Here is a 14,371-nt window from a genome sequence, read left to right as displayed (position 1 = left end):
AAAGCTAAGATGAACTACCAGAGGCTTACTTGTTTTAAAAACAAAATCATTTGGGGAAAGAAAAAAGAAGTTTTTCATTCTTTACCCAACGTGTCCATAAATGAGCATAAAGTCAATTATCTTTAGGAAGAAGAAAAGAGTAAAAGAAAAATCGGTGGCATTGGATTCAGTGCTCAGTGCTGTATTATGAAAGTTCTTCCTTTTTTTTGATACTCCCTTGTTAAAGTTGCTCTTTTGAATTGCATTGGGTGGCATAATAATCGGAAGACATGAGTAACTTGGGATGGTTGTATCCAGTAGTTTCTCTGTATCTCCTTGTCTATATATTAGTACCACACTACTAAAAGTGTGAACATTAGTTCAACAAATCTTCTGTTTATGCACTGTATGTCTTACATACAGGTGGGACACAGACTTTTTCCTTTTTTTTGGTATTGTTAACTTTGTAAAGTTTGCCAAGATAGCTAATAGTGACTGTGTCATCTTAAAAGGCAGCATCTAAGCATCTAAGATTGTCCAAAAAGATTGAGATATGGATTGTGAAGCTATAAAAGAAATTGTTTTAGTGTTTACTGTGGGTTGTTGTTGTTAACTTGTGTTTACTCCTTGCTTTTGTGTTGTTTTTCCCTTCTCTAAGGTTTGGTGAAGCAGTTGATGGAAACCTAGTGGTTGGTACACTGGCCTGGCCTTCTCCATGGGTTATTGTGATTGGTTCATTCTTTTCAACATGTGGTGCTGGTCTCCAAAGTCTGACTGGTGCACCCCGTCTGTTGCAAGCCATTGCAAGAGATGGCATTGTACCATTTATTCAAGTGAGAGAATACTTTCATATATTTCAAGTGTGGCATTTATTTTGTTGACAGTTAAAAAAAAAAGAAGCATTATTTCTGCTGTTCTTCCAGAACTAAAAAAAAAAAAGATTTGAAGTCAGGACTACTTATTTACAGCAATATAGTAAGTTATTGCAGACCAAAGTTCAGTTATTTCAGTGCAATTTAGTTATTTTTGTCTGTATGTACATACACATATATAAATGTTAGTAGGTCAAGACTGAAAAACTTATGTAAATTGAAATGAGCAATCAAAGAGACAACTAAGCTTTCTGACTCTAGACAGTGCTAATGATTGGTGTTTGTAAACTGAGTTGATTTAATTTCATGATGGAGATGAATATCACTTCTCACATCAGAGATACAGTTCTCACTTTTATTCATTTTTGGAGGCTGAGTGAAGTCAAGAGTAACAATGTAATTCCCTCTTATGACGCCATATATCAAGACTTTTCTTTTTGAGGGATTTGAGACTTGGAAGGTACTTGCAGTTTTGGAGTCATACAACTGTTGCATGGGCAATTGGGAACGAGAGGAGATTAATATGGGGACAACAGTCGGACATCTTTTAAGAATGAAACAAAGGACTTTCAAACCATAATCAGGAAAAAACTAACATTTTATTATAAAGAAAAGTAGACTTATCAATGAGTCATGGAATAGAATACAGTCACGAAGGTTGAAAAAGAACCTCCACGATTGTCTTGTCCATGAGAGAAAGCAGAGGGGAAAGGAGAACACAGAATAAAGAACGGATGAAGTGAACAACCTACATGTTCGAGAAGGACGTAATTATGGAAAGTAGCAGTGAGTGTGTAGTGGTTCTAAGTGTGGAGGGGAACCCAGAATAAACTAAACTCAGTCCTCTCCAAAGAGCATGTATTGATCAACCACAGACTTGGTGCCTGTTGTGTGTGATATAAAAAATAATGCTTTCAACTGTGTTAGCATGTTATAGAATAAATGCAACTGATGCATGCAGATTTTAAATTACTTTAGATTATTTCAACAGCAGCTGCTGATATACTTCAATGTAATGTAGTCATTGTTTTTTTTACTAAACATTTTTCTTCATATTGGAGATAAATGTTTTTACACTCCCCCTTTTTTTTTCAACAATTTTTTTTTGTTTGTTTCTTTTCCCTTCTAAATAATGACTGGGTTTGGTTCCAGGTAGTTCACTGTCTGCACTGTGTTTTAAAACACTATAATAAGCAGCTTTTTCCCAATTTTACTTTATACTTGAATTGAACTAGGTATTTGGACATGGAAAGGCGAATGGAGAACCAACATGGGCTCTGCTCCTCACTGCTGCTATTTGTGAAATAGGAATTCTGATAGCTTCTTTGGACAATGTTGCACCCATTCTTTCAATGTAAGTATGAATTTGTTATTTCCTGTTCTTTTACCTTAATAGTATTTTATGTTTGAATTCACTAGGCAATGATTTTTCTCTTTGGAGTAATACCCAATACACCTAGTTTTCTAACGAGTTACACTTCTATCTGATCTTTGAGATAGTCTGAGACAAAAATCTTTTAAAATCACAATTAATTTCTAGGCATAATAAACTTTCCTTGATGGATTTCTTGAATGCTAGCAAAAAGGTTTAACTTTCAATAAATAAATGAACATTTTCCCTACTGAAACAGTTTCATATTTTAGGGTATGAATGGATAACAACTCTGTCTTGGAGGTTTATTGCATTTGTTTTGGGCTGATTTTGGGCTGCATTTGTTTTCTTTTCCTTAATAGGTTTTTCCTGATGTGCTATATGTTTGTAAATCTGGCTTGTGCAGTTCAAACGCTCTTACGAACTCCCAACTGGAGACCTCGTTTCAAGTATTACCACTGGTAGGGGATATTCCTTCATTCAGAATAATTAAAATTGCATATAGAGCCTTGATTTGTTAATTTTATTGCAGACATTAATCAAAACAGACTTTCTGACTTAATTGACTTAATGTTTGAGTGCATGAACAAATTTCTCTAGCAGTAGCATTTACTTTTGTCTGTCTAGAATAGAGTTGTAATTGTGAGCCTGAAAACACGTGACTATTATAGAGAGTCTGGGAAAGGTCTACAGGGTAAAATGTTAATAATCCAGGAGACATTGTGATTGGGTGAAAATGAAGACGAAATGGAGTATCACTTTTTGTAGAGGGGGCAAAATGGTAAAATATTTTGGGAATGTTGATTTTTTTTTTTCTTTTCATTTTGGTAATGTATATACAAAAAAACAAACCTCTACGGGAAAATATAGTAATTAATATACACCAGTTTGTTCTGTAACTGACAACTATTTTTAAAATATGTCATGCTTTGAGCATGCATTTGGAAATAAAAGTACACAGTGCACAAGTGAATACTTGACAAAGTTGGTAAAGGTCAGTTATACAAAAAGTTTTTTTTTTGTTTGTTTGTTTTTTTAATGGATTAAAGGATGAAGAAGTTCAGAATAAGATTGGGAAAGTTTTTAAATTTTGACCCAATGTTGAAAATGCATCTGATTTTTTTATTAGCTGATTCTACAGAGAAATTTTAGTGCCAAAATGCCTTAAAGACTAGAACCTTTTGGAGATGAACAGGCCTGATTCTAGTATGGAAGAGGGTTGTTTGTTTTTTTTGTTTGTTTGTTTTGTTTTGTTTTTCCACTTTAAATGGTAAGGAGGAAGTAAAATGCTATATTTTCATCCCTGAAATATCTTTTTGGGCATACTCAGTAAATACTTACTAGTTTGTCGCCTCATTCCCAAAATATTTCAATGCTAGTTTTCAAGTCTTATCACTTCCACGTCAAGAAGAAAGTGGGGAATTGTCTTCTTATGATTGTTTGGTTGTTTTGCTTTGTTTTTAAAGCACCTGCTCTCACAAATAATGGGATTGTGTGAGAAATATTAGGAAGTACAAAGCATAGAATCTAATGCAGATGGGAGGGTACCAAGAAGAGGATGGACCGTGGTAAGGAAGGAAAAGCAGAGTTGTAAAATTTGGCAACAGTTTTCTTCCTATCCCACATTTTACCAATGAGCCAACTGACTTACTGTGTGAATACGTGATCTTTTTTTTTTCTTCAGAAAAAGCAAGTGTCAAAATGCTTGTTCAGAAGTGGGATGGGACAATTTTTTAAGTGAAACCAGTATCTTCAGTTGGCTGAAATTATGAAAGAGCAGCTGAAAAATATATTTAGACTGATGTACTCAGAAAAGAAGACAGCATTTCTTTGAAATGAAACTGGATGCATTTGGTCTCAGTACTTGCATGATAATAAAAAAGCAAACTAAAGGAACAAAAAAAAATGTTGTTTCTGCCTTCCTTGTCAGTACAGCGAAAGCAAGTTCTGACTTTGAAAGCAGGTGTTTGAAATTCAAGCATCTAACTAAATGTAACCAGAAAACTGCCTGGTTCTGAGCTGAGCTACATCTGTCTGAATTATAGTGGAAGCAAAGCAGGCACATAAACTTCAGTCTGGACATGCTTCTATGACTTTTCTAGCTCAGTCATTCTTGAGAGCCTTTGAAAGACAAGCCTTAAGCAAGAGACGTATCACAATGTAGGTGGAAAAATAATTTGTGAGTCAAAATTAATTTAAATTAATCAACTGTTTTTGCTCCAAGTAACATAATGTCCTTCGGATTGCTTGAGAAATTTCAACCAATCCATAGTAAGTGATGACAAAATAATTTGAAACTGATCCTACTTGGAGGAAATGGTAAGAGTTTCAGAACTGACAAGTGTATTAAATTTGTTATGTGTAGTTCAATTGCATTTGTTTCACACAAAAGACTTCAGAATGTAATTTTTTATAAACTAAAGTTGTGAAGGTGTATTTTTACTTATATTTACCTATGAATTCACATTGGAAGGTAAGGAGAGGTCTTCTGGGGAGTTAAGTAAGAAATTGACTGTAGAATATATGCATGCCTATTTAAAAAATGGAAAAAATGGTTTCTTTTAGGACTCTTTCATTCCTGGGAATGAGTTTATGTCTTGCCTTGATGTTCATTTGCTCTTGGTACTATGCTTTGATTGCCATGCTAATCGCAGGATGTATATACAAATACATAGAATATAGAGGGTAAGACCAAATATCTTATTTATTCTATATTTAATATATTTAATATTCAGCAAAAAGATTTTTGTTATATAAAATAGGTACAACTGAAGCAATAGAACTAAGAATATTCTTTGAAACAAGGTAAGATTCCATCTACATTAAAGGTTACAAGTCTGAAAATTCTTACTTCTCTGGAAGCTCAGTTCCAAAACACTCAGCAAATATAACTAATCAAAATAAGAAGCAATATACCTGGAAAATATTAATTTAAACAAATATTGTGGTGTTTAATTCGGTAGTAGAGGTACATCACAGTTCTGGGCTCCCCAGTTCAAAAAAGACAGGGAACTCCTAGAAGGAATCCAGCAGAGGGCTGCAAAGATGATTCAGGGAGCATCTCCCTTTCGATGAAAGGCTGAGTAACCTGGGTCTGTTCAGCCTGGGGAGAGAAAGACTGAGAGGGGATCTGATTAATATTTATTAACATCTACAGGGAGATGGGCAGCAAGTGGATGAGGCCAGGCTCTTTTCAGTGGTGTGCAGTGATAGGATGAAGAGCAATGGCCTAAAACGTGAACGTAGTAAGTTCCATGTAAGCATGTGGAAGAATGGAGCATGGAACAGGTTGCCAAGAGATTTGTGGACTCTCCTTCTATGGAAGGACCTTATTCAGATCTGTCTAGGTGCCTATGTTTGCAACTTACTATAGGCTACCTGCTTTAGCAGGGGGGTTGGATTCAATGATCTCTTGAGGTCCCTTCCAACCTCTTCTGTGATTCTGTGATCATCTTTTGGCACCAAGCAGCAACTAATACAAAAATATAGTGAACTTCTGTGAAAGTGGTAAAACTCTGCTCTTTTGTGTCAACTTCAGCACTTTTTAGAATGGATCAAAAAAAAACACTTAAGAAGCCAGAACACCCACTGAAAATGATTTATTTTTTAATGCCTAGATAATCTTTAACTTGCAATATACTTTTAGAGCCACACCTGTCAGAAATGCAGGGAGGTAGGGGAGTTAAAGAGCATATTCAATTCATTAAATAAACACATACATAAAATTTAGAGGCAATCTTGATCAGTGTGTACATTTTCCATTTCCAAGGAAAAGACATCTGGTGACAAAAGATGCTAGCCAAGAAAAAGACCAAGACCAGAAAACTGAAATGAGTCTAGGTATTTTGATAAGTAATGAAGCACAAATGTTTGTAGATCAACTGATGTAAACTACTCCATATTGTAGATTCTCCATCTTTTCATATCACTATCTGCAGAATAAATGTTCTCCTGGATAGGATTTTCCTGGATTGTACATAGGTCACTCTGAAAGTAATGCCTCCTATTTATTTCTATGAAAACTACAACAGATAAAAAGAGCACAATGACACTATTTGATAAAGCAAATTCTCAGCTACAAAATACCCTATTTCAATGTAGTCACTACCACTAGTTATGTATTTTTGCCAGCAGTGAACAAGAGCCTGCATGCCATGCTCGTAAAAATCTGTGTGGCTACCTGGAACATGGTTTGTCTTTCATATCATTGCCATCACTGCTGAAATGTACCATTCAGCACCTCAGTGTGCTGACATCCAGTATTTGGTCTTCATAAACATCTGCAAGAATTAAGGAATGTCAGTGAGTGCAAGTTTTTCTGCATGGAGAAATTCAATTCCACACATTTGATTCATATGCTCATCTACATCAGATGTCATTTTGTCAGACTTCCCCTCTGCTGCAATCTGTTGCACAACAACAGAATGTAACAGAATACTCAGGGAAGGTTCAGACTCTGCTGCCATACCACCAATATCCATTAGCTTCTCACATTGTGGACCGATGTAACAAAAAGGAGGTGTTACTTTTGAAGCAGCCCTCCTAACAGCTCCTTGTTATTAGATTCAACAGGAAATTTCTCTTGTCTGTTTTACCTTGTCCAATGAAATGATCAGTTCTGCTGATGTGTGTCTATTGGTATATTCATATTGGTATATTCATTGGTATATTCATTAACATTGTACATACATCCATATTCAAGCACAGACTCTAGAAATTTTGAAAGGTGGCTGCTGCATGTACCCTCTGGAAATATTCTATTTTGCTCAAACTCAGTCTCTGTCTTTATAAATGCAGAGTCTGATTTTTGTGGGAGGAGTGAGGGGGAATAGACCTTGAAGCATCCTAAAAACTGTTACCTAGGAAAAAAAAAGTTTTAATTTTTGGGTAACTGAGTAAAAGAAACTTTCTGTCTATCTGTCAGTGCACATTATAGTTGCCACCTTGTTCTCTAAGGTAAATTTTGACTTTCAGTACCTAAATTTTGAAAGAGGTCTAGAAATAACAAAGGAAGGTGAAAATTCATGAAAGGAAACAGGGAGGCATGGTGAGATGAGAAATGGAGTGGGGCAGAGAAAGAGGAAAGGAGGGAGAAGGAAGATTGATCTAGCCAAATTAGCATTTCCATAAAAGAGTGTAATTGCAGCATTAGCCTAACATTTCTGTCCTTTGTCACCTGGAATAGTTTTGCATTGGGATGAAGAGAAATCAAAAATGTAGAGGTGGAAAGTGTTTGGGGAAGAAGGATGAAGATCTAAGTTTCTCTGGAAGGAGTTGAGAAAGAAAGGAAATAGAGAAGGTAGTAGGGATATGGGGAGAAGGTAGAACACTAATACATAGGAAGTAAAATCTTGCTTATTCTAATGCTTGAAAGCAACTTAGGAGGCTCCCATTATTACAAACAAAAACCTTTTATGTATAACATAAACCAGAATATTTAAAAATATTATAAACAGATTTCTTGAAAGGACCTGGGATATAAATCTGCAGTATGAGATTTTTGTTAAGCCTTCATGTTTAAAAAAAAAAAAAGAGGGGGGAGACACAACTTATTTTTGATACTTCTTACCTTTCACCTGGGAAAATATTCTTAATTTGTATAAATAAACTGCACCATGTTAATTAAATCTCTTCTGCATTCCAAAGAGCGGAAAAAGAGTGGGGTGATGGAATACGAGGACTCTCTTTGAATGCAGCTCGCTATGCTTTGCTTCGTGTTGAAGATGGTCCTCCTCACACCAAAAACTGGAGGTAAAAGTCCTGTGCCTTCTGAGTTTACACATAATTCACACATAAGGCTGAAGCTATTGGGAACACTACTGGTAATGCTAATGACCAAAGTGAAAGTCAACATTAAATTCATGTTTTAACTTGAGTGTGGAATAGATATAGTTACAATTCTGTAATTTCACTGTAAAGGAATATTATTTATGAGTAGCACGTAATCAGCCTTGCAGATTGCTGATTACATGGATAAAATTGAACTGACATCCATGCATTGTTGACATGGCTTTCTAAAATGCAGAATATAGTTTAATTAGAGGTTTCCAGATTCAAAGCAAGTTACCTTTGATTCTAGAGTATCTGTGAAAAACATGTGCTGCAAGTGCATAAGGCTCTTTTGCTTTTATATGTCATTCCCTGTGAAAATGTCCTGGTTTCAACTGAAACAGTGTTAATAGCACAGCACTGTTTTGGGTATTGCTGAGTAATGGATGCATGTCTGCAGCCAGACCAGGTCACTTGGCAGGGAAGAGCTAATGCCTTTATGGTGTGCAGCAGAACTAGCCTGAGGACACCTGGCCTGAGTTAGTTAAGAGGCTATTCCATACCATGTGGCCTCATAGGGAAGGCTGTAAAGCTGTGGGAAGCAGGCCAGGTCCCTGTGTAGGATTAACTGGGCATAGTTCAAAGGGTGGTGAGATTTTGCTTTGTTAGAGGGGTGACAGTGGTGAGTATTGTTAGCTAGGTGTTGTTCAGTGGGTTGGTGAGTAATTTCATTGTGGATATATATATATATATATGTATATATATATATATATATGTGTATTGTTATCATCACATTTTTATTTCTGTTTCCCTTTTTCTATCTTAGTTTATCTCAACCAACAAGTTCTGTTTTGTTTCCTGTTCTGTCCCTTGTCCCATTTGGAGGGGAACTGTGTGGTGCTTAGCTGCCTGCCAGGTTAAACCTCAACAGAAATGTGTTGTGAAAACTTACAGAGGAATCATTATTTCTAGAACTGCTGTTACTGTAAAGTGATCAATCAAGAAACTCTCTGAGACTCACTATGGAGTGTTAGAAAGTAGGCATTCTTTAATGCCAGTGCTGGATGCATGGGATACTGTCCTCCTATCGCATGTACCTTGCACAAAAAGGTCTTCAATTTATATACATGCAGAGGTCTTCCCAGATGTACGTACACATTCCATACAAAGTCGTTGAGCCTCCCTTATTTGTTCAGTACAAAGACAGACCCTTCCCATTATCTGAACAAGCTGCAAGGTTGTCCATTAAGGGACTTAACAAGCTGCAACTTGTATCAGAACTTCTTTTTAATACCTATTATAATGTAAGGCAGATTTCATTTAATAGCAGCACTTCTGAGAGTGGTTAGGTCTCATTAACACAAAATTTTACATTTGGAGCTTTTTTGTATCTAATGGGAGTAAGTGCCCATTGCTATTTTTCCAGTTAATTCCTTTTACTTGTTAAACTATCAATTTCAACACAAAGAATGACTTAAGGTTTAAAAACAAATGCATTTTTACACATTGTCACTCTTAATTTATGCAGCAAAAATTAACTCTTTAATCAGTGAAACACACGAAAAAAGAAACTATCACAAGTTGTGATTTCACCCCTGTGGAAGCAATGGTCTTCTGCCCTTCAGTGCAGCAGTATTATTTTATCTTTAGTTGTGGAGCTGTTAAACATGAGCAGCTTCTATGTGTGAGCCACTAGTCTTTATACTTTGTGTGAACTGACAAGCACTGACAACCATTAGTGCAACGTGACAATGCTTCCATTAAATGTCTGCCATCACTTCAGTTCCAGATGACTTATTCTCTTGTTTTGTTAAGAACAAGACTTTCTTCCGTATTAAAATCTGATGTTGAGGAGGGAAGTACGTTCAATTTCTCTTGCAGCTCTTTTGAACTTTTGGTAATTAGAGGAAAATCCTAGATTCAGTTTGGGGAAAGTATGCAAATTATACTCTATATACTATATATTGAATAAAGGAAACGGAATGCAAACACATTTAGCATGGAGGCTAAATTGAACTTGTGGTGCTATCAGTGCAGTCAAGGGTATGACTATCTTTAGGAAGGACCTAGTCAGGTGTAGGAATGAGTCAACGTGAACATCATGAAAATCCAGGACAAGTTCAAAGTCATGTCCATGGGACATCTTTTCCTAGTGCAGTGGTACAGCATGGGAATGATGCAAAAGGATCTGTTGTTTCCAGTGAGCAGTAAACAATCAGTATGACTTGGCATAAGTAAATATTCCTCTTTACTCAGCACTCTTCAGAGTAATGTGGAATATTTCACCCCATTTTAGGCACCCCAGCATCAACCAGACATCAGTAAGCTGTGACATGTTCAGCAGAGTACTAACAGGATGGTTGGGGCACTGGAGCACATCCCTTGAAAGGAAAGGTTGGGGCAACTCGTCTTACACAGCTTGAAGGAGGCTTAAGTGGAACCTAAAAGCTAGTATAAATAGCTATACATATCCAGTCCCCAGGAGATGTTGTGGAGCAAGATCCTTTACAGCACTGTATGGTGTGAGAATAAGAGAAAGCGATACAATGGGAAGAGGTGGTAGAATCTCTGCCATGAAAGTTTTCAAGATCCAACGGGACCAAGACCTAAACACTCTGGAGTACAATTCAGTATTTAACTGCTTCAAGCAGCAGGTTGCACTAGAAAACCTCCAGGGGGTGATAATTCGGCTTCAACAATTTTCTTGGTGGTACTGGTTTGGTTTGGATTTTTTTCAGGTTACTCATGTACCTGGATTGTGGCAGCCACTGCTCATTGTGATTTTTTTTCTTACTTGATGTTGATGCTTTTGCATTAAGCACTAAATCTGCACTTTATTACCTGTTAATTCTATTTTTTCAGTTCTTTACCACTTCTGTGTATGTATGCATCACATGTAATTTTTTTTTTTTGGCAGACCCCAACTTTTGGTCTTGTTAAATTTGGATTGCGAACAGTTGGTGAAGCATCCGCGATTGCTTTCTTTCACTTCTCAGCTGAAAGCTGGTAAAGGGCTGACTATTGTGGGATCTGTGCTTCAAGGAACCTACTTGGATAGATGTGTAGAAACTCAGAAAGCCGAAGAGGTGTGTAAAAGTCAGCTTACAAGCCTTCTGTAAATTCTATTAGTATTTAAATATTGAATCTGATATCTTGAATTCAGGTACAGTTTAAAAAAAAGCCTTTTATAAAAATGTTTTGATTGATTTGTTTGTGTATTTAAATTAAAAAGTTTGCTCTACTGTAACAAAATGTCTTTCAGAATTTCCCAACGAGTCAATACTGATGCTGCTTAATTTTTCTCAGCATTGAGGGCCAGACGGGCTCAATTTATTTTATATTCTTGTAAAATCTGGGTGATATATTTCTAAAAAAACACTTCATAAGAAAATTGATTTATTCATTTAAGAAATGCAGATGTTGGCATAATTTCAACTATGTGGAAGAAACCTAAAAACATCTGAACTCCAAGATCTCAAATCTGTCACTGGAATGAAAACTGGAAATTAATACAGAAATTCTGAAGATCTGTTTCAGAATCCACTGATCAACTTTGATTTTCAGTGCCAAGCAAGTGTGCATTCCTGTTCTATCTCAATCAACTTGTTTACTACTTTGTACACCCCAGTAGTTCCAGTGTTGATGCTTTGGTAATGATATGGATATACAGTTGCTTATCTATGCACAGCTCTCCTACTCCTTACAGAGCACAGTGAAACATTTTTAGAAAATACCATGTAGGCTTTAGCTGTTATGTCTTTCAGAATGGTTAATGGAAATGAGAATCAGTTGAAATGTCTGCTGTTTCGATTGAAGAATTTTTCAACTCTATGTAAAGATTCCTGTGAATTATTCAGACCTGATATCTCAAAAATAGATCCAAGAGCTGGAAATGAATTTAAGGGAAACCTAATCCCCCTGATCCTCTGAGAAGTTAGACCTGCTGGTGTCGAAGTCAGCTGTTGCTTTTAAGATAGAATTGAAGACATTTCAAAGGACGGAGTGTCTGAAGGGCTTGCTGATTTTTGGAAATTTTCTGCTAGAAAATAGTGTTTCTAGAAGACTTGTGGAAAACCATTTTTTTTTCTTTTTCAAGAAAAATGAGAAAAGCCAAGCATTTGAACTGATCCAGCCCTAGAAATACTGTTTGGACAGGCAGATTTGTTAGCTTTACTTTCGATTTCTTTGGAGATTTTTTTCTATATAGAACAAAATTTCTCATGTGAAACACACTAAGCTTGCACGAGGCGTTCTGTAATCAAATGTCTCCCTACTGGTGTTTTATAGGGTTCTCTTGGAATTGCACTTTTTGAGTGGGAGTCTTTGTGTGGTCAGGCATAGGACCTAAGAGCAGATAATTGTCTTGCTTTTTAAACAACAGTTCTTTTGTCTGGCCTTCTGGCCTCCAGTTGTCATGGGGAAGGAGAGATGGAGATATGCTTAAAGAACAGCACACAGGGAACTGGATGAGAACTTTTACACAGTGAGACAGTTACGAGTTTGCAGCTATGAAATGAGGAGTATGAAGGGGTCAGGAGTTGTTAGGATTAAGCTCTCCTTCGTTGAGAATAAAACAGAAACAAGATGGTAAGTTAGGGATAACCTTTTTGAGGAGACTGTGGTCAGAGTGAACTGCATGGTAATGGTCTGGTCAAATGCAGAGCAGAATTGATAGTTCTCAGCATTCTTAGTTTCTGACAAAACATCCAAGCCAGTGAGCAAACCTAGTGATTCAATCTGTTTTACAAGCTGCTTCAGCTCAAAGAATATAGGAATGTTTTAGTGCTATTGCATCTGCTGGTTGTTATTTTGTGAACCCAAAAATCTATTCCTTTGAACCTCTGAATGATTTCCCTAAAAAACAAACAACAACAAATTTTGAGTATTTTGATGCTTGCCAAAATTCCAAGTTTTGTTGGTTCGGTGTTTTCTTTGGAAACTGTGCTGAACTTCCATGCAAATCATTAATGATGGGATTTTCAAAGTCATGCTGTTGGGGAGCGTGGGTAATGCCAAAACTGTTTTTTCCTGCTCAACCTTGATACTGTTTTGAATGGTGTTTACAAACTGTTTGGTTATGTGTCTATGTCAGTGTTTAAATGAAGGAGAGCCATACTGAAATCAAGGGCTATAGGATTTAAATATAGTCAGTTTTTGTCATTATTCAGCCAGTGATTCTGATTGTCTGCACATCTCTTTTTTCCATATTGGGAGCGGATAAATACAGAATCAGCCTCTCAGTATCAGAGCTCTCAAGGACTCCTGAAGTCTTTGGCATCCCATTTCCCAAACCCTTCCGATTCCAAAGGAAAGGATCTATCATCCCATAAAAATGTTTTTTTTATCAATCAATAAAGTTTTGGCTTCACCAGAAGCAATGTTTATTAGCTTTATAAATAAATAAATAAAGCTTTGTCAATGTGTTTTTATTCATATCTTCTTTGGAAGAGAAAGACTAATAACAAATGAAAACCCTCTGGTGTCTTATGTAGTGTTATTTGAGGCTTTAATTGTAGGATCAGTTCACTGCTAGGGAATTAGAGTAGCATCTTGTTGGTTGTACGTTAGTATCTAACGTTTTGCTTATATTTGCTGTTACTCTTCATGGTATTTACTATCTGTGTTGATGACTGTATTTCCTCATGTGTAATCTTCCTTTTCCACAGAATGTTAAAGCTTTAATGGGAGTCGAAAAGACTAAAGGATTTTGCCAGATTGTGGTATCTCCTAGTTTCAGAGATGGAATATCACATTTAATTCAGTCAGCTGGCCTAGGAGGAATGAAACACAATACAGTTTTGATGGCATGGCCACAGTCCTGGAAGCAGACAGAAAATCACTTCTCTTGGAAAAATTTTGTTGGTATTTGTTTTTTATTTTCTCTTACATGATTGTAAGACAACTATATGACTGATGTATGACTGATTTCCTGTGCGGGGGAAAAAAGATGTGAAGATGAATATCCAGTTGACATTCAGTACTTCCTGAATTCTGACTTATGTGGAGTGGGTTTTCTCAGTCCTCAGTCTCTTTAACTATTGATTTCTCTTTTCCTCTTAAGCAGATTAGTCACTAAACTCAGGTGGATTTAAGCTTTTGAATTTAAAACAAACATTGTGAATGAAAACTAGAAGTTCTTGATCAAATGTCTTATTTTCCCCTGCAGACACTGTACGAGAAACAACAGCAGCTCAGCAAGCTTTATTGGTGGCTAAAAACATCGACTTGTTTCCAACAAATCAAGAACGTTTTACTGAAGGAAACATAGACATCTGGTGGATTGTTCATGATGGTGGAATGTTGATGTTGCTGCCTTTTCTTCTTCGTCAACACAAGGCAAGTACAATAAGAAACAGCTTGGATTCCATTTTCTTATAGC

General features: G+C 36.4%; 1 protein-coding gene across 5 annotated transcripts in view; it reads left to right on the top strand.

Annotated features, from left to right (window-relative positions):
• The window catches only part of SLC12A7 (solute carrier family 12 member 7), a 67,562-nt gene that overhangs the window by 39,748 nt on the left and 13,443 nt on the right, over nt 1-14,371 (top strand). For all 5 annotated transcript variants that reach the window (XM_052697664.1, XM_052697662.1, XM_052697660.1 and 2 more), the window contains 8 exons: nt 638-812; nt 2,087-2,205; nt 2,586-2,684; nt 4,789-4,908; nt 7,870-7,974; nt 10,910-11,078; nt 13,659-13,854; nt 14,159-14,328. In XM_052697664.1, coding sequence (XP_052553624.1) covers nt 638-812; nt 2,087-2,205; nt 2,586-2,684; nt 4,789-4,908; nt 7,870-7,974; nt 10,910-11,078; nt 13,659-13,854; nt 14,159-14,328 — 1,153 coding nt within the window. The remainder of the gene's footprint in view (nt 1-637; nt 813-2,086; nt 2,206-2,585; nt 2,685-4,788; nt 4,909-7,869; nt 7,975-10,909; nt 11,079-13,658; nt 13,855-14,158; nt 14,329-14,371) is intronic.

The sequence above is a fragment of the Tympanuchus pallidicinctus genome, unplaced genomic scaffold, assembly GCF_026119805.1.
Source record: "Tympanuchus pallidicinctus isolate F22 unplaced genomic scaffold, pur_lepc_1.0 scaffold31, whole genome shotgun sequence".
Classification (NCBI taxonomy): Eukaryota; Metazoa; Chordata; class Aves; order Galliformes; family Phasianidae; genus Tympanuchus; species Tympanuchus pallidicinctus.
This window is presented reverse-complemented; position numbering and strand designations above follow the sequence as displayed.